The sequence below is a fragment of the Mastomys coucha genome, unplaced genomic scaffold (assembly GCF_008632895.1).
Source record: "Mastomys coucha isolate ucsf_1 unplaced genomic scaffold, UCSF_Mcou_1 pScaffold6, whole genome shotgun sequence".
In the NCBI taxonomy this organism is placed as follows: domain Eukaryota; kingdom Metazoa; phylum Chordata; class Mammalia; order Rodentia; family Muridae; genus Mastomys; species Mastomys coucha.
In genome coordinates this window covers 55,720,529-55,747,620 of record NW_022196912.1, presented here as the reverse complement: position 1 = coordinate 55,747,620, position 27,092 = coordinate 55,720,529, and the positions used below count along the sequence as shown (strand labels likewise).

The 27,092-nt window shown below is 39.4% G+C and overlaps 1 protein-coding gene across 1 annotated transcript in view; it reads left to right on the top strand.

The window, feature by feature from the left end:
- Scin (scinderin) overlaps positions 1-27,092 on the top strand; it is a 90,026-nt gene that overhangs the window by 5,830 nt on the left and 57,104 nt on the right. Inside the window, exons 2-4 of the mRNA XM_031356539.1 lie at positions 1,056-1,210; positions 4,802-4,963; positions 22,240-22,389. Coding sequence (XP_031212399.1) covers positions 1,056-1,210; positions 4,802-4,963; positions 22,240-22,389 — 467 coding nt within the window. The remainder of the gene's footprint in view (positions 1-1,055; positions 1,211-4,801; positions 4,964-22,239; positions 22,390-27,092) is intronic.

Here is a 27,092-nt window from a genome sequence, read left to right as displayed (position 1 = left end):
TATATCAGGCTCCTTTCAACAAGCACTTCTTGGCATCCACAATAGTGTCTGGGTTTGGTTGTAGCAGCTTCCTTCAGCTACATATGAACCGGTCTTCTGGAAGAGAAGGAGCCTAGAAGAAATTAAGGGAATTGGACGGCTAGAAGAATAAATAAAAAGTGGGATTGAGCCATGGTTCTGCTACATGCCCAAAGTGTATTATATCACTACATGGAATCAAACAGGCAGGCAAAAACCACTCCCTCAGTTTGCCAGTATCTCGTGGCCCAATCAACATCTTCATCTTTGGTCTCTGGAGGCTGGAGTAGCTGTTAGCAGGAACTTGGAGAGAGGCAGAGAAGTGACTAACAAAAGAGAAAAAATAATTGTGTCCAATTCTCTGAGGAACTCCTGGCAGGATCTTATTAACTACATGAAATGAGTGTTCGTCTCAGTCTTGCTAACATATGTTGATTTTTCTACAAGCAGGTCTGCATGGCTGTGTTTCTTTTAAAAACTTTTTTAAAAAAGAAACTGGAAAAAGCAGGTCTATGAAAGACTTTTGGTTCTGAGACGAAAAACATGCCACGTGTTGCTTTTGATAAGGGATCTTTCAGCTCAGACTCCTGTCCTGAAACATCACTGAAAAAATAAAAAACCTCTCCGTGTCAAATGCCCACGGACATTGCTATGTTTGGCTTGCAGAGGGAGAGTTAGCCTCTCCTAGGGATGAGCTCCCTAACTGGTTACCCAATACAAAGTGGTCAGCCCTGAATGGATGGACTCAGTAGGTGTATCAATATATTTTTACATCTCATAAATGTATAAATGAACATATACATATATAAAATATATATGCATATGCACACACACATTCAAAACCTCAACATATATGCATATATATACATATTTATCAATTTGAGAAGGGAAGGGAAAGGAGGAAGTGATATGATTTTATTTTAATTAAAATGTATAAATAAATGAATAAAAGGAAAAGAGAGCCTCTGGTGTCCGTCACCTCAGCTCTTCTGCCCCGTTGTTTCCCCCAAGAGGCTGAGGGTCTGTGTTGGTTTCAGGAAAGGAGTGTTCCCAGGATGAGAGCACAGCAGCGGCCATCTTCACGGTCCAGATGGACGACTATTTGGGTGGCAAGCCAGTACAGAGCAGAGAGCTTCAAGGCTATGAGTCGACTGATTTTGTGGGCTATTTCAAAGGCGGTCTGAAGTACAAGGTAAGCACTGCTCTGGACACTTTTCATTGTGACATTTTTCAACCAGACCATGGATTACAGCTTCACGGACAGCATGGCTTTTTTTTTTTTGTTTTTGTTTTTGTTTTTAATTTTTGTTTTTGTTGTTGTTGGTTTTTGTTTTTGTCTTGGAATGGGTTTGGGATGTGTGTGTGTGTGTGTGTGTGTGTGTGTGTGTGTATGTGCATGCACATGTGCAATTTATCCTCATATTTGTCAGACACATGAGGTACTCAGTAAATGAAACTCAGTTTCAGATTATATGGTATGATGTGATTTATTATGGTATAATTTATTTACAATGGCAATTTTTTTTTTCAGACACTACCTCTTGTAACCTTGGGTTAACCTCAAACTCACTATGTAGTTCAAGATGACCTTAAACTCCTGATCCTTCTGCCTCTACCTCCCAAGAGCAGGTATTATAGGTATGTGCTGCCATTCCTGGTTCATGCTGGAGCCCAGAGATTTCCAAGTTCGGAACTAGCACTCTCCCATTGAGATACATTCTCAGCTCCTTTATAATAAAAACGTGTATGTGTTAATAGTTAAACAGGCCTCTTAAGGCAATGCACAGTAAGCTAGACTTTGTCCAAGGCAATGCATAGTAAACGCTAGACCTTGTCCCTCACCCTAATTCTCCCAGTGAGCTTTACAGTTGGATTGCCCCTTCCTACCCCTTGCCTCCCTGTCCACATATTCGGTTAAAACATGGAGGGAGGAATGCCCTCCCAGACAGAGTCCCCAGAGGCCAGCCTTCTCTAGGAAGGCGTGTGCCTCAGGTACCCTGCACAGCTGCTGCCTCACTTCTGCTGTGTCCTTAAGACGTTAGAGCTAAATAGGATTTCTGATTATATCCTAATTTGCCCTTTAAAATGGCAGATTTAAGTCAGGCTTGGGGGGTGCATACACATATTCCCAATATTTGGGAGGTTGAGGCAGCAGGATCATGGGTTCAAGGCCATAGTGTGAGCTATAGAGTCACGCTCTATATCAAAGTTGAAAACAAACAAAAGTCAACCACCCAACAAACCATCTAACCAACCGACCAACCAAACCCCAAATTAATGACCGACAGGCATCAGGTTTATGTCTCTTTTTATCTGATTATATCCTTGGATGAATATTTGCAATACTATGAGGTCAGAGCAAAAGAACCATGAATTTTTGTCTATCCTCTTGAAATCCTTACTTCACAGTAGGATGCAAACCACTTCAAGCAGGAGACTGCTACCTCTTGTTTTATTGAATTCCCATGAGTTTGTGTCCAAAGATCCTGAAGTTTCCTTCATGTCAATGAAGCTAAGTTTGAAGAATTTTAAGCTTTCATTGTTCAAAGCAAATGAGGTAAAGTCACCTTGATAGTAACCATTTCATTCACAGGTGACTGGGTTGCCTCAGGGAAGTGCATAAGCTTTTCAAAACCCTTGGTTTTCTGGAGTGTACAATGTGGTTTACACAATTTCCCCACACAGGTATTGTATGGGGATTAAGCATTATGATAAACAATAAAAATCTAATAAACCAAATACTTAGGATGAACTTGTCCATTGACAGGATCTTGGGAACCAAAAATATGCAAAAGTGGACATAATTAAAAAGTAACATTGTGGTTGTTGGGTAATGATCTTATAACTATCAACATTTATGCTGGCACAAATCAGCATTTTTCAAAAAGGTGGATGTTTGTAAATGGAGATCTATAGATCATCAAGACCAGCATCACAATGCTGGTGTGAATGGCTGCAAGAGCAACAGCTTGCTAGGACTAGTTTCAGAGATAACTAGTCTCTGAGAATGGCCTAGATGACCATATGATGCCCTTTCACCCACTTGTACTTTAAGTTTATAGATTATGCTAATCTTGGCATTCACGTGACCTCATTTAGTATAAACCCCCAATTGGTGCATTTGCCACGGTTACCGCTTTGTTCAGATGAATAAAGCAAGACTGAATCTATGTGACTTTCAACCAGTCTTTCATAGAAGTGACTTTGTGACTGTCTCACCCTGGGGGCGAAGCTGGTAATCATCACTTTCTGCCACTTTCTGCTTCTTTTTACATAAATAAGTGATTCATATGTCAGGACAAAATAAACTGAGAAGCAGTTTAAACTGCTTCTCAGTTTATTTTGATAGAGCCTATCATTGACAAGTCTGTCAAAGTCATCTTATTGCTGGTCATGAGAATAGATACAGTTCCTAATTTAATTAGGAAAAGAGGAAATGTAAAAGATGATTGCAGTACTACAAGAAGATGTAGTAGGTATTAGTCTGTCTTAGTCAGGGTTTTTATTCCTGCACAAATATGGCCAAGAAGCAAGTTGGAGAGGAAATTTATTCAGCTTACATTTTCATCTTGCTGTTCATTACCAAATGAAGTCAGGACTGGAACTCAAGCAGGTCAGGAAGCAGCAGTTGATGCAGATGCCATGGAGGGATGTTACTTACTGGCTTGCTTCCCCTGGCTTGCTCAGCTTGCTCTTTCATAGAACCCAAGACCACCAGCCCAGGGATGGTACCACCCACAAGGGGCCCTCCCACCCCTGATCACTAATTGAGAAAATGCCCCCACAGCTGGATCTCTGGAGGCATTTCCTCAAGGGAGACACTTTTCTCTGTGATATCTCCAGCTTGCGTCAAGTGCGACATACAAAACCAGCCAGTACACCTTCTTTTCAGAGTTTTCTCTTCAGAAACTCTCATTCAGTGCTTTTTGTTTTGTTGAGCTTGGGGATGTAGAATAAAGATTCTGTGTAATGTTTAAATTCAGGTAAAAATACTTAATACTTAGTCCTGCTTTCTTTCTTTCTTTCTTTCTTTCTTTCTTTCTTTCTTTCTTTCTTCCTTCCTTCCTTCCTTCCTCTCTCTCTCTTTCTTTCTCTCTCTCTCACTCTCTCCCTTCCTTCCTTCCTTTCTTTCTTTCTTTCTTTCTTTCTTTCTTTCTTTCTTTCTTTCTTTCTTTCTTTCTTTCTTTCTTTCTTTCTGTTTGTTTTTGTACTCTTCATAGGGACAGCTCATCTTTCCCCTGATTCCTTCTCTGTTCTGTGCCAATGGGAAGGTTGGGAATCTCATCTCCATGGTGACAGTGGGAAGGTTGGGTCTTCTCTCTGCTCTGTGACAGTGGAAATGTTGGGGGTCCTCTTTTCTGTGAGTGACAATGGAGAGATTGGGTACCTGCTCTAAACTACTGTAGTTGAGGTTCCTCATCTCCAATTTTCGCAGCCTCCTGTTGCTTTCTTGCTGACCATCTGTATGACATGAGTCATCTGAGAAACATATGGGTGATCAATCAATATTGACTTTTCTTTTTATGCACTTTTCAGGGCATTCTTCACTGAATAATAAAATATTCTTGGGAAATATTTCTAATTTTCTATTAAATTTTTATGATGGGGAAAAAAAGAGTAACAAACTCACCTGTTATTTTACCAATAATTCTCAGTCCTCCATTCACTTTCCACCTGTGTGGAGGTGGTGTGTTTATCCTGAGCCTCACAGCTTGTGCCTTGTGTCTGGGTAGCAGACTCACCTGTCTCTATTTTTGTGTTGTGTTTTGCTCCCCACGGCCAGGCTGGAGGTGTGGCTTCTGGACTAAACCACGTCATCACCAATGACTTGACAGCGAAAAGACTTCTGCATGTAAAGGGTCGGAGAGTGGTCAGGGCCACAGAAGTTCCCCTCAGCTGGAAGAGCTTCAACAAGGGTGACTGCTTCATTATTGACCTTGGCACTGTAAGTTTCATAGGCACATGGAGATCTGTGGACTTTGCTGCATCAAATAAGACACGCACAGCACTTCTGCACACTGGGCAGTTATTTAAATGACACACAGAAAGGGACTTCTTCAAAGATTCTTTGTTCTTTGATAGGTTTAGAATAGAAGGGTGATTTAGTTCTTCCTACCATAGAATAGAAATTGAACAATTTTCAGTGTATTTCCTCATGACTCTGGACAGAGTTTCCGCTGATTATTTTTGTCTTTGATTGTGTGTGAGAAAATAGGGCTTTGGGGCAGGGAAGTGATTCTCTAGGCAACCAAAGGTTCCAGAATTTAAGCTGGGTATATAAGTCTAAAGAGCTTGAAGAACTAAGAAGAAAATATTTTAACACATAAGCATACATAAATGTGTGTGTGTGTGTGTGTGTGTGTATGTGTCTGTATGCACATACCTTAATGCTTAATGCTTTTCAATGCTCTTAGGGTTCTTAGGGTTATTAGATAAAAAACCAGAAATACAAATGTTATATATCACCTTAATGTCATGTGGCATATTATATCTAACTTGTATTGTCTCCCAAGATAGGCCCCTCTGATATCAGGGCACATTTCTTAATCATTATCATTATGACAAAAAATCTTAAGGCCTATGTTACAACCTCTTAGGGTTGATATTGTGTCTTCTAGACTTTCAAAGTCAAACTAGAGGGCACTCCTTGCTATTGAAGAACCATATGCCACAGTATGAAAAGACAGGCAAGATGGCTCTTGATCATGTTTCATTCTTCCCTCTTCCTCATGACCTTCACTCTTACTATGTGATTCACAGCCATGTTCTGATAGTTATTTCTTGTGCAGAGTCCATTGCTTCTGATAGCATTAGGTTTGAGTTGTCAAGACCCCATTCAAGGTGGCATAGCCCATAAATGGTAAAGGCAGAGTTAGACTCAGTTGATATGATTCTCCTCTCAGCATTTTGTTTGGCCATATTTATCTAGGCAGTATTTTGAGGTAAAGCATCAGAGAGATGCCAGAAGGGTTTATTCTTCATGCACAGAGAAGGGAGCAGTGGGATTCTAAATGTAGAGGCACATGGTTAGTTCCCTTTGAATAATATTAATTTGGCAAAAACAAAGGCATGAAATGTGTTGTTATAGTTTAGAGAATGGCCTGAAAACATTAGTACCATTGGTTCCTCTAAGTCAGGGTGTGTCTATAGCATCAATACTCTTAGCCTGTATTTGATTGATTTGGTTCATAGCAGCTAGGATGTGCAACTGAGATTCGAACAATACCAGTGCTCAAAATATAGTTCGAGATCCTGCTCTGGACATCTGTATAGGGGAATAGGCAGTCTCTTATTCTAAGATTCATGGTCAGTTTCATGAGCAATCCCTTCCAACTTCAAAACTCAATCCACTCTGCTAACCAGATTTAAGACCTGACTTCCATGTCTAGGCACAAACCTGCTATCATTAACCTAGACCCAAACAAAAGAAATACTTATTGGAAGTAAAAGCCCAAAGGCATCATTAAGCCACGCAGTTCTTTGTTTGTTTGTTTGTTTGTTTGTTTGTTTTTTGTTTTTTCGAGACAGAGTTTCTCTGAGTAGCCCTGGCTGTCCTGGTACTTACTATGTAGACCAGGCTGGCCTTGAACTCAGAAATCCACCTGTCTCTGCCTCCCAAGTACTGGGATTAAAGGCATGTGCCACCACAGCTCAGCTAGCCACACAGTTCTAAAAATCAACTGCAATTGTCCCTCAAGGCCTGTGCACTATTATTTGTCTCAGCTTTAATTTTAACCATATTTTCGTTTTTTGAAACATAACAAAATAAAGTATAAGCTAGAACAAAACCCATCATATTGAAGTTGGACAGGGCAAACTAACAGAAGGAAAAGAGCCCAAGAGAAAGCACAAGAATCAGAGGGCTACTCTTTCGGGAGTCCCAAAAGCATGCTAAACTCTGCGATAATATATCTGCAGAGGACCTGGTGCAGACCCGTGAAGTTTCTGAGTTTATATAAACATTGCTCAGTTGATTTGGAGGGCCTTGTTCTCCTGGGAGCCTGCATCCCCACTGGCCCTTACACTCTGTATGTACCCTCAAGGGTTTCCTGAGATCTGAGGAGAAGGATTTGATGGAGACATTACATTTAGAGCTGGGTGTTCTAAGTTCCGTCCGTCTGTCTGTCTGTCTGTCTGTCTGTCTGTCTGCCTGTCATCCTCTCCACCTCGCTCTGATGTCTGGCTCTGGATCTCTGTATTTGTTCCCATCTGCTGTAGGAGGAAGTTTCTCTGATGACTGAAGAAGGCACTGCTCTATGAGTACAACAGAATATTATTAGGAATTGTTTTAACACTACTTTTTTTTTTTAAGACCAGTATTTGGTTTTACCTTGGGTCTCTGGTCTATCTGGTCTCTGGTTATTGATTATCCAGGCAGTGGCAGGGTTGGTCTCCATCTTGTGGGGTGGGCCTTAAGTCAAATCAGATATTGGCTGGATACTGTCACAAGCTTTGTGCCACCACTGCTCTAAGTATATTTTGCAGGCAGGACAGCACTGTAGATCCGTGGGTTTGTGGCTGGGTTGGTGTTTACCTTTCTCCTTTGGTAGCATGCAGAGTATCTCCCTGTACACTAGGACACAGGGGTGAGTTTCTATGTAGTGACCATCTCAGCATAGCCATGTCCCATGAGTTGTTTGGGAGCTATCTTGAACAGTAGGGCCTTGCTGTCAGTTTGTGGATAGCAACTTATTCTCTTGACAACAACTTGGGTTGTTTGGGGATTTTCATGAGACTCCTATGGCCAACAACTCAATTGGATGTAACCTAGTCCTAGTACTGGATACTTCATTTGGTGACAAGAGATGGCCAGCTGGGATTCCATCTTCTTCATTCATTATTTGGTGACTTCCTTAATATTGACTTCATATATTTAAGGAAGTTTCCACTGCACTAGGTTTTCATATCACCCTTCATATGCTTCTCAGTTCTAGCTGTTTCTCCCTGTATTTCCTCTTCACCTCCCTTTTCCCTCCCCACCCCACCCAACTCTCCTATTCTTGCCCCCCTACCCCAGTCCACCCATAAAATATCTATTCTATTTCACTTTCCTAGGAAGATACACGTGTCCCCCCAGTTCCTTCCTCTATTCCTAATTTCTCTGAGTCTATGGATTGTATCCATATAAGCAAATACATATCATATTTATACTTTTGTGTCTGGGTTACCTCACTCAGGATGATTTTTTTCTAGTTCCATCCATTTTCCTGCAAATTTCATGATGCCATTCTTTAAAAAAAGCTGAGTAATAATCCACTATGTAAATGTACCACATCTGTTCTTCAACTGAGGGACATATAGGGTATTTCTGGCTATTTTGAACAGATGAGCAATGAACATGGTTGAGCAAGTGTCTTTGTTGTAGGATAGCATCCTTTGGTTGTATGCCCAAGAGTGGCATAGCTGGATCTTGAGGTAGCTCGATGCCCATTTTCCTAAGGAACTGCAACACTGATTTCCATATTGGCTGTATAAGTTTGCAATCCTACCAGCAATGGATGAGTGTTCTCTTTATTCCATATCCTTGCCAGCATGAGCTATCACCTATATTATTGATCTTAGCCATTCTGACATATGTAAGTAGTTTTGTTTTGCATTTCTCTGATGGCTCATGATGCTGAACATTTCTTTGTTTCTGTGCCATTTGCATTTCCTATATTGAGAAGTCTTTGTTTAGATCTGTACCTCATTTTTTAAATTGGATTATCCAGTTTTTTAATAATTAGTTTCTGGGGTTCTTTATATATTATGAATATTAATTCTATATCAGATGTAGAATTGATAATTACATTTTTTCCATTCTGTAGGCTATCACTTTGGATGACAGTATCCTTTGCTTTAATAAACTTTTTAGTTTAATAAACTAAACATTTAAACTAAACTAAACATTTAGTTTAAATGTCTCATTTATTAATTATTGATCTTAGTACCTATGCTAATGGTATCCTGTTCAGAAAGTCTCCTATACCAATGAGTTGAAAATTATTCCCCCACTTTCTTGTCTATCAGATTCAATGTGTTTGGTTTTATGTTGTGGTCTTTGATTCACTTGCACTTGAGTTTTGTGCAGGATGATAAGAATGGATTTATTTGTATTTTTTTACGTGCAGACATCCATTTAGACCAGCACCATTTTTTTGAAGATGCTTTCTTTTTTCCAGTGTGTATTTCTGGCTGCTTTGTCAAAAATCAGGCACCAATAGGTATGTGGGTTTATATGATACCTCCAGACGTTCTTTTATTATTTAGGTTTGTTTTAGCTATCCTGGTTTTTGTTGTTGGCAGTGGGTTATGTGTGTGTGTATGTGTGTGTGTGTGTTTCCATTTGAAGTTGAAAATTGTCCTTTCAAGATTTGTAAAAATTGTGTTGGAACTTTTGTGAGGATTGCATTGAATCTGTGGGTTGTTTTGAGTAGGATAGCCACACCTTCATTATCACCAAAAATAAGGAAATACTAATTGGGAGTAAAAGCCTAGAGGTATCATTAAACCACACAGTTCTAAAAGCCACCTGCAATTGTCTCTCAAGCCTGTTCAGTGTTGTTTTAACAACACATAGCTTTTTAACACATATTTTAAAAGCCCTTTACATGTGTTTTGCATATGAAAATTTAAAAACAAAGGGAGGGACCCATAGCTCTAGCCACGCCACATATGTAGCAGAGGATGGCCTTGTCAGGCATCAATGGGGGGATGGAAGGTCCTAGGAAGGTTTGATGTCCCAATGTAGGGGAATTCCAGGGCAAAGAGTCGGGAGTGGGTGGGTAGGTATGGGAACACCCTCATAGAAGCAGTGGGAGAGGGGATGGGATAGGGAATTTCCAGGGGGAAACCAGGAAAGGGGATAACATTTGAAATGTAAATAAAGAAAATATCAAAAAAAAAAAAAAAAAAAAAAAAAAGAAAAGAAAAAAAAAAAGAAAAAAGAGAGACCTCAGTTCTAGTTTGAGTTATGATGATCTTAGATTCTCATCCGTGAAGGTAGGTATTTGATTAGGGAATCTCTGGGGACCTTAAGCAAGAGGCACCTGCCAGAGCTGTGATTCATCATGCCCACAAGGTTTTGCTTTCTGAATTTTATATATTATGCAATTGTACAAATGCCACAATCTATTTAATTATCTCGAAAAGCTTCCAATTCAGCCTTCTGACCATCTACTCTTTGACCTTGGGCAAATAATTAACCTCTGGACCCTTGGTTTTCTCTTATTCCCACATCTCAACCTGGCTTCCAGTCCCCTCTCTAGCTTAGCTGACAGGGGTTCACTTTCACCTGACAGACTTGCAGCTGAAAAATAGCAGTCAACCTTTTTGTTCTCTGAAGGAACAAAAGTCCTCAAAAGTGTGTGCAAATGACTTATGCTTTGTGATGACCTCTGAGGGGACCTGGGCCTTCTATCTCTATATCTTGTGTTGTGTGAGGTAGCATGGGAATGAATGGCTGGAGACGGTTCAGAATCTTCTGAATTCAGAACTGATTAATGCAAATCTATCTCGCTGGTGTTCTCCTGAAAATTGTTTTTATTAAATTATTATTTTTATGGAACATTGAGTTCAACAATGGGCTAGGTAGTTACATGGGGTAGACAGGTTGAGGTCCCAGTGACAGGTATTTCTCCTCATAGGCAATGCTAATCATTGGGTATATGACCCATAAAACCATAAAGGATTAGAGTTTGCATAACTCAAAGACATATTTCTGTTTATCAAAAATTATCTTTATTTTGGAGATACATTTTTGCTTTTAATTTTTTTTTTTTGCTTTTAATTTTTTAATATGTGAGTATGTGCACAGGTGTTGAGGAGATCAGAATGTGTTGAGTCCCCTAGAACTAGTGTTACAGTTGATTGTGGGCCACCCAACGTGGGTTTTAGGAACTGAACTTTGTAAAAGAGGTATATACTATTAACTGCTAGCCATTTATCCAGCTAAAATTATCCTTATTTTAGGTAATTAATTATCCTCAGCAAACCTCAAGATTTCCTGCTTCAGGGCCTCATAGATGGGGTTGGGGACAGTGTGCTTAGTTATCTTTCATAGCATGGATGTTTCGTACATTCCAAACCAATATTCAGGCAGGAATCCTCCAGAGTAAACTTAGAGGAAATGTTCAGAAGATCCATGTCTGAGTTACTAACCTTTATCCCATTGATGTTGCTAAATGTTTCTAATTGTGATAAGATCTTGTGATTATCTTGATAACTTTATTGTGGGGCATGGCAGAGTGAACAAAGAAGGACATTGGACAAAATTTTTCTGAACCATGTATTTCAATATATCATATGTATATTTCAATGGATATTGAAATGAATATTTCAATGAATATTTCAATGATTCAGACCACTGTCTGTTTAGAGGGCACAGACACGAAGCCATTGCAGCTTAGCTTTGTTTTGCCATCCATGTATGACAAACACAAGTTAAATGCCCAAAGCTGTCACCACAAAGCCAGCTGGATAAAACTTAGCTTATATGTGCAACCCAAGTCCTGTTCTTAATAGTGTTTTAGAAATGCAGCTTTTGTAATAAATCAAATTACTAACATGAATTCTATGTGTCTTAGAAACACTTGCTCTTTTATAGTGTCTTGGGCTGTGGGGACATTCCCTAGGCTTATACCGTGAATTGCTGAGCATGAGGCATGAGATTATAAGGTAATAAATTTAGTCAGTCAGTATGAAAGTAAAGAAAATCATGAATATTTTAGAGAATGATTTATTATATTTGTGTTATTGTGGTATGCCATTAGAAAATTAAATGGGATGTGGTTGGATCTTCACCAGATCAAATACATGAGATGTAGAGGCAAGAGGCTCAGGGGTTTGGAGCTATCCTTAGTTATATAGTAAGTTCAAGCTTAGTTTGAGCTACAAGAGACCCTGTGTCAAAACAGAACAACCGACCATCACAGCAAAGCACTAGTAACTACAGAATGCGAATGCGCTGTGAGGGGCTGTGTTCTCAAGGTTCGGGATAGGAGGTTGACTCTCACAAATACCCCGGAATCAGTCACAGGTGGAGAATGAAGCCTCACCGGAGGGGAATTCCTGTGCAGAGTTACTAACCTTGCCCTTCTGCCTGTTCTGTTTCTCTGCTAATTCATTGGATCAGCTTCACAGCTTTGCCCTACTCTGCTGACTGTGACCTGTCCCCCTCCCCCAGTGTCCAGCCACCTTGCTTTGAAAGAGCAGTCTCTACTTCCGTATTCACCAGCCACGGTGCACAGTAACTGATTTATAATCCCATCATTTCCTGCAGCCGACTTCTCTGGTTTCACTGATGCTATTGCCTTTGAACACCCACCATCAACTTGTCCCTCCATCTCTGGGCTGAGGTGGGCACTGTGCATTTCTTTTGCTTTCAGCTCCCCTCCTCGCCTGGCTTGCTCATTTTCCTTTCAGGCTGCCCTTTGTCGTCTCTTGTTGCATGATCTGTGTACCCACCTACCACCAAGCATTTTAAAGAGTGACACCACTTTTAGTTATTTTACTGTTATCACATATTTGTTTGGATCACACTCACTCCCATGGTAATTTAACTGTCATGCACTGGCAATTCCCAATTTCATAGTCTAGCCCCGAGCTCCAGGTATGTTCGACTTGCTTAGATATTTCTTTTTTTTTTTTAAATTTTATTTTTTATTAGATTTTTTTATTTATATGTCATATGATTTCTCCTTTCCCAGTTTCTCCTCCAACCCCCCCCCAAAGCCAACAACAAGAAAAAACCGCTGTTCCCTCCTTCCTCCCCCTGCTCGCCACCTCACCTGGATGAAGTAGATATTTCAAATTCAACTTATATGTATCATGAGACCCTTAAACTAAATAAGTTCAAAAATATCTAAATAAACAAGTTAACTAATTAAATAAGAAAAGAAGGCCATCAACTTCACCCTCATTTCAAATTGTTTCTTCTCTTATTGTCCTTAAGAACTGAGCTACTTTGCACCTGGGCTGCCAAACTCCAAAGTCCAGAGTCATGCTGATAACTTCTCCCTTACAGCTAATCACTTTCCAGGTCTATTCTAGTACTGCCATCTTACTGCTACTGTGTGTATACAAGCCACTGTGTGACACGTCCCCTCCAGATGTCTTCCAGAATATTTCCAGATGGCCTAGAATACGTTCCTCTTCGGTGACACTTTTCTCCAGCAAACACCCACTAACATCTCACACTCATATTCACAAACCAGATGTCACCTTCTTCACAGGCTTCTCTCTGACCTCCTCCTTCTCTGCTTCCCTGTCCTGTCCCTTCCCTGTGGGTCTTAGGTCTTTGCTTATTCATCTCTTGTCACCATGCAGAATTTGCCTTTCAAGGCCCTTCTCACAGTTCCTCTCCATTCACTCACCGGATTCACTGCATGGATTTCTTCCTAGCATAAAGCCTGGGACTTATAGCCATTCAGCAGAGACTGCTACAAATGCGTATCTACGCAGAGACTGCTACAAATGCGTATCTACGCAGCAGAAGGCTTGCAGGCTCATGGGAGCTTCTGATCAGATTAGATAAGATCAGATAAGATTTTCATTTCCAACTCAACTCAGTCTGACTTCTCTTTTCATGGGAGGATCTAAAATCTAAATAATATGAGCATCACGCACACACACACACACACACACACACACACACACACACACACACACACACGATATTGTGGCCTGGGTTAGGGGGGAGGTTGGGTGTGGAAGTATGAGTCTGACTAACATTAACTTACATAGAAATATGGTTCTATTTATTGTTTTGCACTCTCTCTGTCTCTCTCTGTCTGTCTTTGTCTCTGTATTTCTCTCTCTCTCTCCTCCCTCCCCCCTCTGTGTGTGTGTGTGTGTCTGTCTGTCTCTTTATCTTTCAGTCATGGGCTATTTCTGTAGTTTAAGCTGGCCTGGAATTCACCTGTGTAGCTCAGGTTTACCTCAAGCTCACAACTCTCTGGCTTCAGCCTCCCAAGTGCTGGAGGAAAAAGCTACCATGTGATTTTCTACTACTTTTTGAAAAAAAAAACAAAACAAAACATTGTTGAGACATAATCTTATTGGACTCAAACTCATGTAGCCCAGGTTTACCTTGAACTTCCAATCCTCTTGCCTTCATCTTCCAATACTGGGGATTATGGCTAGGTATCACCGTGCCCAGCTCTGTCCTTTGGCTTTTTTTCTTAAAACTTTTGCTATGGATGTCCTTGGGCTTGCCTTGGTCCCCCAATGCCATGTTCTCATGTCAGCCATAAGACTTTCCCTGCCTCTTTCAGCTACTGCTTCACTCGTCGCAGGTTTGCTGCTTAGTTTTTTCCATGCTGTGATTGAGGGCTGAGCCACTTTGCCCACACTCCACCCGTGACCTGATTGTCTGGACCATGTCCCACAGTCATTTCTGCTCTGATAATCAGGCTCAAGGATGAATGGCTATGTAAGTGATGAATTTAGTCATCTTTGTGTACCTTTAAGAAAAGTACCTCATGTAATTAACTTGAAAAGAGTAATGGCCTGTTTGGGCTTGTGGTTTCAGTGCCTGGTTGCTCGATCCCATTGCTTTGGATGCTCTTTGAGAGTATCACAGTGAGAATGTCTTGGGGAGGAATAACTTACTTATTACATCTGAAAAGCAGAGTGGAAGAAGAGAGGGGCTGGGATCTCAATATGCTTTAAGGGCATGCCACCCTCTTACCTCTAGACTCCTAGGCAGGTCCCACCTCTCAAAGGCCCTGCTACTTTGCGATTACATCCTGGGCTGTGGTGCTTATCCAAACCATACTGATGCCAAGGGCACTGAGGGCAAGTGTCCTGGGCCACTGCTTCCTGTCCAGTTTCTCTTGCTTCCCTTATGCTACATTATATAATATATATGTGTCATACTATATTCTTGAGTTAGGAACTGTGGTTCCTAATATGTTCTAGCACTTAAAGGAAAGACCATGCTTCTTGGTATCCAAACCATCTTTCCAATCATCCTTCTCTTCTCTGAAGAGGGACTCCTTCAGTCAAGGCATGGCTTGGTGGGAGAGTACTGGCCTCTTACGTGTGATACCCTACATTCAACCTTCTGTTGACATAAAAAGAGGTTGTTTTTTTTTTTTCTGGCAAAAACACATATTTAAAAATTTAAAAAATTAAAACTGAGTTTTCAGAATTTTGCTCTACATAAAAAGATCTTAGTTTAGAAATGAAATAGACAGGACAAACAAGTGTTCCTTGTTCTGAATAGATTTGTCCTTTCTCTACTGTAATGCAGAAGACTAAGTTTCATAAGAGGAGAGCCTTGTGGTAAGAAGAAAAGATAAGAAGAAACATTAACTCATTCTAAATCCTTACACAATGCCCTGCAGTAAAATCAGGGACCAATGGCATTGTTTATGCTCGTAGTGAGTGGAGGAAGGGTGAAGAGCAGGTGACTTTTGACCTCTAGCTATGAGGTGCACAGTGCGACGGGTGGAAAGAAAGCATGCTGGACAAGGTACAGCCTCAATAGAGTTGATGAACGGGTAAGGGCCCTAAGAAGGACTGATGATGTTAGAATTTCTAATTTAAATCTTACTTGTGTCTTTCCATTTAAATATTTCTGAAAAAAAATTTTTTTTAATGCTGAGCTTATCACTAGATCCCAAAGGATTTTCAATTTAAAACTTGAGGTGACACTTTGGTGTGGATCATTTTTTGAGCTCCTTCACCCTGGGTTGTTTCTTCTAAGGTACTGCACATGTTGACAATCACTTCAGGATAGGAACTATCTAATAGTGCTGGACAGTTCAGGTTCATAGGCACGAAGACTGTGGAAGACATTTGAATAACTGATTTACCATGTATATGGTTACTGGAAAAGGCTTTTGATAAAGTGTGACAGTAAACCTTCTTTGATTTGCCAAACACTTTGTTAGTACAGATAAGCAACTCACCTACTCTCTCTGATATGGGGACAAGAAACCTCCTGAAGGTGTTCACCTGGTATCAGTGGGTGGCATCACCATTAGCAGACAAGCCAGAATTGTCCAAGTTTTTCTCCTTTCTCTGCGCCTCTAGTGCAGTGGTTCTCAAACTTCCCAATGCTATGATTGTTTAACACAGTTCCTTATGTTGTGCTGACTCCCAACCATAAAATTATTTTCCTTGCTACTTCATAACAGTAATTTTGCTACTGTTATGAATTGTAATGTAAATAGATCTGTTTGTCTATGGTCTTATGTGACCCCTGCAAAAGAGTCATCCACCTCTTCCTCACAGGGGTCATGATCCACAGGTTAAGAACCAGTGCCCAGTGGCCCTTTCCATAAGTCCTGCAGGTTTAATTTTTCTAAACATCCTCAATTCTTCTTTGTTCCTGCTGGTTCCTGCTGCTCTGCCTAAGTTAAGATGCAGTTTCTTCTGGTCATCAAGTGTTCAGTAGTTTGGCATGTCAGTTACTCAGCCTCTATCCTTCATTTAAAGAAGTCTGGGCTGGTGAGAGGGAGCCGCCTTTCACCAGGCATGCGCTGCCAGAGCCTCGTGCGATGTAGTTCTGCCAACTTCGCCTTGCTGTGAGTCAACATGACGTGAGCTGCTTTGTGCTCTTTTCAATTAACTTCCAAAGGCATCATTGAGCACTGGCTTATTTTTGTTTTATTTCCTGTCCCCGAGTGATGTTTGCCTGCCCTTTGATGCCTTACTATTAACTCTGACCACTTGGTTGAAACTGCTGCTTGTGCACATAAGTAATAGGCATCCCCTCCTCAAATGTACCTGTTTCTAAAATCGCCATTTGCTTGTTTCTATTTCTGGATTACTCATGGATCAGTCTAATTGCTAATAGCAGGCTGTCTTTCTGTCCTTATTTTTTCCTTTCCCAATTATGTAGAATAGCTCTGTTTTCCTTTAACAGTTTCAATGGTAAATGTTTGTGAACTTCTACTGAAGGGTATGTGTCTGAGTTAGGGTTTTTAGTTCTGTGAAGAGACACCATGACCACAGCGACTCTTATGAAAGAAAACATTTCTTTCATAAGAAATGGGGCTGGCTTGTAGTTCAGAGGTTTAGTCCATTATCAGCAGGGTAGCAAGCATCACACAGGCAGACATGGTGCTGGAGAGGTAGTTGAGAGTTCTAAAACTAGATTGGCAGGCAGCAGAAAGAGATTGAGTCACAATGGCATGGCTTGAGCTTCTGAGACCTCAAGGCCCTTCCCCAGTGACACACTTCATCTAATAAGGCCACACTTACTCCAACAAGGCCATACCTCCTAATAATGCCACTCCCTATAGGGCCTAGGAGGGCTGTTTTCTTTGAAACTACCACAGTATGCATGGGCAATATGTGTATTAACAGCCAAAGAAGTAAGCAAACTTCATTCCAAGCTATGTGGAGGTGTCCAGATTTACAGTTTTTTTTTTTTAAATATTCTGTGCCCAAAGAAATACCACATCTAGTATTTGCTAAATGCCTTAGTAGTTTAGAAGGTAAAACCGTTGCCTCTGAAACCATGTTTACTTTATAATTTTCAGTGCCTCATACACTCAGACTGATGGAAGTTTTTCAGTTAAATTATATGGAATTTAATTTCAGTATTATAAACAAAGTAACAAAGATTATAACAGAACTTTTTCTATAATGGTACATATTTAACTATCATGTCCATCCAGACTTCTCTTGTTTTTTATTATAGTTCTACACAGAATTGCTTTTTGAAGCAAATCTAGAAAACAGACCAAGTTGAGTTATAGGAGAGCTTATTAAAGCATGGTGCCAACTGAATACAAAGTGTCCTTGTGTGGAAAAGCTAAGCAGTCTTACCATTTACCTCTGAATAGAATGAGTGTTGGGCAGTGTAGTTTATTAATAGCACTGTCTACGTCTACACTGTTTCCACAGAGCAGAGCTCTGTTAAAATGAAAACACCCTAGACAGTGTCATATAGTGAAGTATACACTGTGCAAGTGGAAGGGATTGCTACAATTCTGTTTATACTACTAAAGCAAGCTTTTACACATTTCTTCCAGAAGTCAGTAAGCTACATGCATATCAAATTAATTAGATTAAACAAACTAAACTTTAATTAAATTCTTCTGACTTTTGACTTTTACCATTGAAAACTAAGTCTAGCAAGAAAATGCATCACTTGTCTATAAATAACATGATAAAAAGAATACACAGTAAGCAAAACACAAGTCACACACTTACATGCCAACAAAGGCTGTTAGGTTTAGTTGTTTAGTCATTCTGAAGTTCAAAGGAAAACTTCACTTAAAACTTTTACTGTTTTAAATACGAGTAATTCTTACCTTTTTTTTTTTTCTAATTGGAACATAGAAACTGATCTCCTTCTTTAAGCAATAGTAAGAAATAGTTTACACAAGTGATAACTGATTTTTTTTATGAATTGATAAGCACATTAAAAGCTTCATCCAAACATAGTTAACATTTTGGAATCTGTTAACATTTTGGACCATTATAAAATATTATTATAAATAATGTTTGTGAAATTATCATTATCTATCAGATAACTTATATACATTTTACTAAGTTTCCATAAAGCTTTAGAGATGATAATACAATTCTGATTTTACATAACTCTCTGAAATAGATTAGAGATCATTTATACAAGGGATATATGTGTGTATATATGTATATATGTATTCTTTTCATCATCTGTTATTTATAGACAAGTGATGTATTTTCTTACTAGACTTGGTTTTCAATTGTAAAAGTCAAAAGTCAGAAGAGTTTAAAGGGTCACCTTAATGAAAGCTTAGTCTGTTTAATATAATCTATTTGATATGCAATATAAACATAAGTTAGATGATTACATAACTGGAGAAAATCTCTTATGAAAGTTGCTAGTTAATCTGAGCAGCCTAGAGAGTTCATTCTGATCCTCATTCTCTACTGACTGTAATATAAAATATCAACACACAAGTTTATTTTCTTGCATCTACTATGAAGGGAATTATTTGCAAACTGTCATCAACTGGGGTAGGGAAAGGACTCTGAGCTAAGTAAGACCATGGGCTGCACTTGCCAGAATGCTGAACTGGGCTCCATGCATGTACTGCGTGCCCAAGGTGATTGGAAAGGGCTTTGATGCTAGTGAGTGCTGGAATCTTCCAGAGAACTTTCAATACACAGGTTTCCAGAAAGTCTTTCAGGGTAGGACTTTCTGTGAAGGCAGTCTTGTGGCAGATGAAATAATTAAACATGCTTCTAATATCAGGAATTTCTGTGTTTTTATACTACAAAATGGTTTGAACATGAAATGTGATAGCAACAGAAACTTCTGTCTCTCTCTATATATCCGTATTTTTAAAAATGCCCTTTCTGCTCTGTTGATCTTAAGTCTCAGTGACTAATAGTCATTGGAAACCATGTGTTTTCATGCATTGTAATTGCTGACCTTGGTGTGGAATTCAAGTGGTTCTACATGTATGCCTCGAATTCCAGTGTGCACGTTCAGAAATGGGGCTAGAGGGGAAATAATAGGAATACACTCTGTTAAAAACAGGAAGGAGATGTGCCTTGATTATCCCGAGGAATGAAATCATAATTACAGAATAAAATGGATTACAGGACAGCTCTTAGTATTCCTTACCAAAGTCTGAGTTACCAATAGATACGCTTTGTTCTTAAAGAGGACTACGGATTAAGTCAGGTGGGAACATGAGAAAGAGGAGGGTTTGAAGGACAGTCGCAAGCCCACGTTGTTCAAAGCTTGCCCCGGTACCTCCAAGAAAGCTTGTCCCTTTTTTGTGCACTGCCTTTGAGTGACAAAATGACTCTGGGATGAAGATATCTTACAGTGAGAGTGTGCTTTCATTTTGACTTTAATATATATTACATGTAATATAGTATACACAACATCTTAGATATCATATGGTTGAATACGTTCAAAACCTGCACATCCACTGTCATACCAAGCAGTGACTGCCCAGGCCCTCTTTGCTCACACTTCCCCCACCTCACATTTAGCTGCTGTACTACTTAGTCTCCACATTCACCAGGTGAGACTCACTGAAGTTGAAAAACAACCCTGGTGCAAATGTTAGGGCAGGTGTCTCTCTGCGTAGAATCTCCTAGTGGTTTTGTCGTATTTAGTTCCCTTTCTCCAGAATTGCCCTCACACAGAGCTTACATCAATGAATGGGACAGTGGTGGGGTTCTCTCTAGTTGGTTATGCCTCCCTGCTTAAGGTTATGCCTCCTTAAATCCCTTTCTTTGTAGCCAATGCATATTTTTGGCTCCATTTAACTGTGTTCTGAGGCTTTGTCTTATTCTTCATAGTTTACCTGAATGGTTTCCACACCGTATTAGAACAGGTACCTTGGATTTCATCTCTGAGCATCCTGTAGGATAGCCAGTTGCATAGCAATCCCTCTATTGATGCTCTTTCTTTCCTATCGTAGCTCTTGCTCTAACCTTTCTGTAGTACAGAACTATGAACCTCCTGATATTAGGAGCATGCTTAGTGATTTGGTCAGCTGCTAGACTACCCACACAGGAAGTTCCTGTAGGTTTCTACCGCCTAGATAGTGTGTGATAATTCAGACCCCTGTGCTAGGCTGGGTGCCTGAGAAAGAACTAACTTCTTTCATTTGTTAAACCACATTCTTTTTGGTAAAATATCTTCTTAGAGAGCAAGGACTTATGAAAGGATTTGGAGGGAGGATCAGGAAAGAGAAACTGAAGTAATTATATTACAATCGCAAAAAATAATTTTCAAATGTCTTTATTTTATGCTTGCCACTATATATATTGTGATTGCTGTTACCAAACTTCAATTTGTAATGTTTCAACCCAAATGACATATAATATAATCTCTGTGTCATACAAATGACTTTTCCTGTTTCTCTGTTAAGAGTAATTTTAGTAGTTCAGCATCCATATTTTTCTATGCATCTTAATTTAAACAGCTTTTCCTATTATTGAGTATTTAATAGCTTTGTTATGCCTCACTAAGATCACATAGTAATTGTAATTCATGGTCATGTAGGCTTTTCTTCTTTTTGTGAGTAAGTATTAAAATGAATCACTACTGAGTCAAAGGTCATTAACTCCTTTTGTGGCTCTAGATAAAAATTGTTGGGTGATTTTAGGTATCTTAATTTCTTAGGTTTAGTTATTCAATAATACATATATATATGAGTATATGTGCATATGTATATTAAGGTTCCATGTTGTATGAAAATTTTTGACTATTTAAATATGTTTTATATAAATTATATTGGCTAATTTAAAAAATAGGCAAATAGAATAAATTATTTTATGAGAGTGTTATATCAAATTTATGATCATCAAAATTTAATACTTTGATTTTGACCATGCTTCTGAAATAAGGTACTCATAAACTTTAATTTAAGTAATCTATATAAATTTACTTTTATGAACTATAGTAAATAGATATATACATAGTGATGATATATATTTTTCATTTAAATGCTTTCTTCATAATGCTATCAAGTCAATAAGATGTAGATAAATATATAAAAATTTACATACTTTAATAGTATCTGATTTTAATTTTTTTAAAAAACTATATAACCTTTATATTTATTCTTTGAGAGTCCATACTTAACTCAAGGCACTTTGACCATTCCCACTGTCCTCTCCCAACTCCTCCTGGACCACTCCCATGGTCCCCTCCCAACTTCCTGGTTTTGTGTGTGTGGTTTTTTTTTGTTTGTTTTCTTTTTTCTACAATTCACTGAATCTAATTAGTGCTGCCCTTATACACATGGGTGTGGGGCCACCCAGTGGGCACACCCCTAAAGAAAACTGATTTTCTCTCCTCACAGCTACCAACTGTTAGTGACTCCTCCACTAGGTGTGGGACTGTGCACCCCTCCTGAGTCCCCGCTGGAGTTCTGACTGTGTTAGCTTGTGCAGACCGTGTGTAAATAACCACAGCTGCTCTGAGTTCACACAGTTTTGTAGTCCCGCATGTCCGGCAGACAGTTTCACCCCAGCTCTCCCTGTCTCTGGCTCTCAAGATATTTCCACCCCCTTCTTCCTTGATGTTCTCTGAGCTGTGGCAAAGGGTGTGTGATATTGGTCTTTGATTCATGGCTGAGCATTTAAGGCACTTATTCTTTGTACTTTGAGTTTCTACTAACTACCATCCTCTGTTTATTCTATTATATATCCTATTATTAAGCCTCTGCATCTTTATGAAACTATCTTTATTAATCACCAGAAGGTTCATACTAAGGCTGAAAAATCCTCTGTGTATATTTCAGGTCAAATGATCTGCCTGCTTTCTTTTAGGAAATTTACCAGTGGTGTGGTTCCTCCTGCAACAAATATGAGCGTCTGAAGGCAAGCCAGGTGGCCACTGGTATCCGGGACAATGAGAGGAAGGGAAGATCTCAACTTATTGTGGTGGAAGAAGGAAGTGAACCGTCAGAGCTCATGAAGGTATTGTGATTCGTCTGTTGAAAAGTCTGAGCCATATACAGGTGTGTGTGTGTGTGTGTGTGTGTGTGTGTGTGTGTGTGAGAGAGAGAGAGAGAGAGAGAGAGAGAGAGGCACTAAGACACACACATACACACAGAGACTAAGTTAGAGAGACACACAGAAAGAAAGACAGAGATAGAGAGACTGGAGAGAGCAAGCAAGAGAGACAGACAGAGACAGAGACAGAGAGGGGCTAGGGGAAGGGGGTGGGATCAAACATATTATCAAATGGGCAGCTTGGGCTATAAGTTTTTTATAAGTACAAAGGTTATATAAGTCATGGTGTCATGGGAATTCAGTCATGTCTCCTTTCAAGATTTGTTGATTGTACTTATCTTTCTTTTTCCTTTTTTCAATACTGGCACTTTGAGTGTGCTAGGCAAGGAAGTCATCTACCACTGAGCATCATTACATATTTCGAAGTATAAATAGTTTAATCATCTAGATTTAATTCCTTTTTAATTGTACTGATTTTCTTTAATATAAAATGTTACTACTACTTCATTAAAGAATGAAAAATCTGGGGCTGGACAAATAGCTCACTTATTAAGAGCATTGGCTACTCTTCTAGGAGATGCAGGTCCGATTCCTAACACACATGATTGGGAATGGCAGGTCACAGCTCTCTGTAACTCTAGTTCCAGTGGATCCAATGAGCTCTTGTAGCCTCTGCAGACCTGACATGCATGTGGTACACAGTTATACAAGCAGGCAAAACACTGATACACACAAAAATAATAAAATAAAAGTAAGTTTTTTTTTTTAAAAAAGTTATTTGTTTGCGTGGGACCACAACAGGATAACCTTATTTATTTATTTTTTAATGTATATGAGTATACTGTAGCTGTCTTCAGACACACCAAAAGAGAGCATTGGATCTTATTACAGATAGTTGTGAGCAACCATATGTGGTTACTAGAAATTGAACTCAGGACCTCTGGAAGAACAATCAGGGCTCTAAACCACTGAGTCATCTTTCCAGCCCTCAAAAATATGTTTTATAAAAGGATAGAAACTCTTGTACCAAAGTGTTAAATATCTCAATTTTTAAATATATTTTAACCAAGCTAAAAATCTTGTCTTAAAAGTAGGATATTTATGATTTTACTGTAGTTCTTAAGTGAATATGGAAGTTAAATATCCATAGCTCTACAGAACTAACCCTTTTATGTATTTTGACATAACTAGTTTTTATGTCAAAATGACACAAGTGAGAATCATTTGGGAAAAAAGAACCTCAGTTGAGAAAATGATCCCATCAGTATAGCCTATGGGCAAGTCTGTGATGCATATATTCTTAATTGATGATTATGTGGGAGGGCCCATCCCACAGAGGGTGGTGCCACACCTGGGTAGGTGGTCCTGGATGGTATAAAAAAACAGGCCACAGGGAGCAAGCTTACAAGGAGTGATTCTCCACAGCTGTTGCTTCTGTTCTTGCCTCCAGGTTCCTGCCTTGTATTTCTGCCCTGACTCCCTTTCATGATGGGTTATGATTAGAAAAATGTGGACAGATACATTGAACTGAGTACAGGGTCCCCAATAAAGGAGTTAGAGAAAGGACCAAAGGAGCTGGAGGGTTTGCAGCCCCTTAGGATGAACAACAATATGAACTAACTAGTACCCTCAGAGCTCCCAGGGACTCAACCAACTAAGTACTATACATGGTGGGTCTGATTGTTCTGGCAGCACATGTATAGTAGAGGATTGCAAAGTCGATCATCAATAGGAGGAGAGACCCTTGGCCCTGTGAAGATTCTGTGCCCCAGTGTAGAGGAATACCAGGGCCAATAAGTGGGAGAGAGTAGGGTGGCAAGCATGGGGAGGGGGGAGGCAACAGGGGCTTGTTCTTGTTGTTTTTGTTTGTTTCTTTGTTTTTTGGAGGGGAAACTGGGAAAGGAGAAATCATATGACATATAAATAAAGAAAATATCTAATTAAAAAAATTATAAAAATTAAAAAAAAAAAAAGAAAAATGTGGGCTGAAAGAAACCCTTTCCTCCCCAAGTTGCTTTTTAGCCATGGTGTTTTATCAAAACAATAGAAATACCAACTGAGACACTGTACTTTATTATCACAGTAATCTCTGACAATTACTTGTGTCACAGTGGCACGGCTGAGCATGCTCACACTTAGGGGTTCTTACTTATTGTGTTTCTTTCAAAAAACTGAAGAAGGAAATTTGAATTTTCAATACATTTTGTTGTATTGTTAAAATATGAAAATGCTAATGGTTGGCAAATAAAACCTAAAAGTACAAATTGAACTTTGAAATCCTAGACAGTAGAAAAGAGTTCCAACTCCTAAGATGCTGTTTGCATTTCAGAGTCTTCTTCTTTGGGTTTTTTTTTAATTCCTAAAAATACGTGCACCGTGTCTCTACTCAGTATGGCCAGTGTCTGTGCTGCACCCTCTCTTGCAACTCTTAAGGGCACAGTGAGCAGAAGTGAACCTTCAGTGAGGGCCTTCCTCAAGTAAAAGGAAGCAGACACTGGGCTTTCTGTCATGGCTGCTTCGAAGCCTGATTGCAGCAGGGCTTGTTTGATGAACTGACGACGCACCTATGCGAAACTAGTTTAACTCCCAGAATTTTTAGAGTTGGTAACTATGACAATCGAATCTAAGACCTCAACTTGGTTGGAAAAATTGCAACTTTATTTTCATGCCCTTGTGAATGTGGCATTTCCTCGAATTGTGGACGCAGCAAACCAGAGTGGCGTGACTGTTCCTGCGACTGTTCAGACCACAATTCAGTTATCGTGGATAACCTCAAAATAGCAGTTAGCTTCATCACAACTTGGTGGTTATCTTTGAAATCTGTTGTTCAGTAATGTTGTTTAATGAGCTGATGGAGAAGATGGTGGTTTTTTGGTTGTCTTTTTTGTTTTGTTTTCTTTTGAGACAGGGTCTCTCTATCTAGCCCTGGCTACCCTAGTACTCGCCATGTAGACCAGGCTGGCCTCTAACTCATAGAAATCATCCTGTCTTGGCCTCCCAAGTGCTGGGATTTAGGGTGTACGCCATTACACTTGGAAGAAGCTCTATATTAACTGGCTTCTTAAAAATATATTGATGACCTGGGACTAGCACAGTAAATTGAATCTCCGCCTTTGGGAGATGAAGGGAAAAGATTAAGAACTCAAGGGTGTTCTTGGCCACATGGCAAGTTCAAGTCCATTCTGGACCACATAAGACCCTGTCTCAAAACAAAACAACATGACAAGTAGATGATGATAGATTGATAGTTGTATTCCAATATAATTGTTTTTTATTGTATTTTTGTATTTTATTTTATGCATTAAAATACATTTTCTTGGAGGGAGCCAAAGTTCTCTATAACATACAACCCAGAAATGGTTCCTAGTTTGCACCCCAGTCTCCTTATGTAAGACAATGAAATGTCATTTCTTCTGAGACTCTATTACAGTAGCGATCTTGATAGAGGGGTCTGAAAAATACCCTTTACATTTCACCCTCATTCATGTGTGCAGAGGATATTTTAAGTTATTTAACTCTGGAAACTTTAATTGTCTACATGAGAAAGTTAGTAAAATCTCAAAATCAAGGCTTTACCAATCACTGAATGATCCAGTGTCCATGACTGTCCATGACTGTGTACTGAATGCTCAGAGGTTGGGTATGTGTGGAACACGGCCATGGCCACTGGGTTATTTGTCTGTTGATCCATTATTTCACTCAATTTAAATGAGTGAAACTCAAACTAAATATGCCTTATCTCAGACCAAAGCACTTTGTAGAGCAAAATTACAGAGCAGGCAGGACATGGTAAAGACACAAAACTGTCTGGGGGACACAGGATGTGTGGTTGTTCTATTCTCTGTTGTGTTTAGCACGTCCCATATGCCTAATGGTGAGAGCAATCCTATGTGAAGAAGCCACTAAAACTCCAGCTACTCATATTTTCCTCTGTACTTCCCCCCTTCAGTATTTATAATGAAAGGCTGCACATAAATTATGTAAAGGTTCTTCCTGGTCTGTCTTCTTTTCATATTTAAAATAAGCACTGGACGTGAAGGGAAATTAAATATTTCACTAGCCCTAAGGCCGGAAGCTTATTCCTTGTCTGTACTCTTCTTTCAACATTAGGAAGGAAGCTGAAAGATGGCCCAAGGAGAAGAGAATTTCTCTATCTGATTAAGTACTTCTTTGATTTTTAAAGACAGCATCTGATAGGACGAGAGACTAAAGGTGGGGCAAGTTGTTTTCTAATTTAGAAAGAATCTATTTAAATATAATGTCATGAGCTTGACTATATAATCATTATAAATGCTCGTGGTGAATACTAGCTGTAAAAACGAACAGTACAGGAGATGCAGGTAGCTGCTGAGGGGCTGATCTGGCTCCTGTCTTGTTTTTATAAAAGTGACTGGAAGGCTCTTTGCAAAGTTATATGTTGAAACATTGTTTTGGATTCTCTATAGAGAAAAAATTGGAAGGAAAATCATATTGTGTCTCACGGTGTTTACTGAACATTAGGGTTTTGGCTTAGTTACTGTTCTATTGCTATGACAAGACGTCATGACTAAGGCAACTTACAAAAAAGAAGCATTTAATCAGGGGCCTGCTTACAGTTTCAGAGAATTGTTAGTCCATGATCATCATAGTGGAAAGCATGATGGCTGGCAGACAGACAGGCAGACATG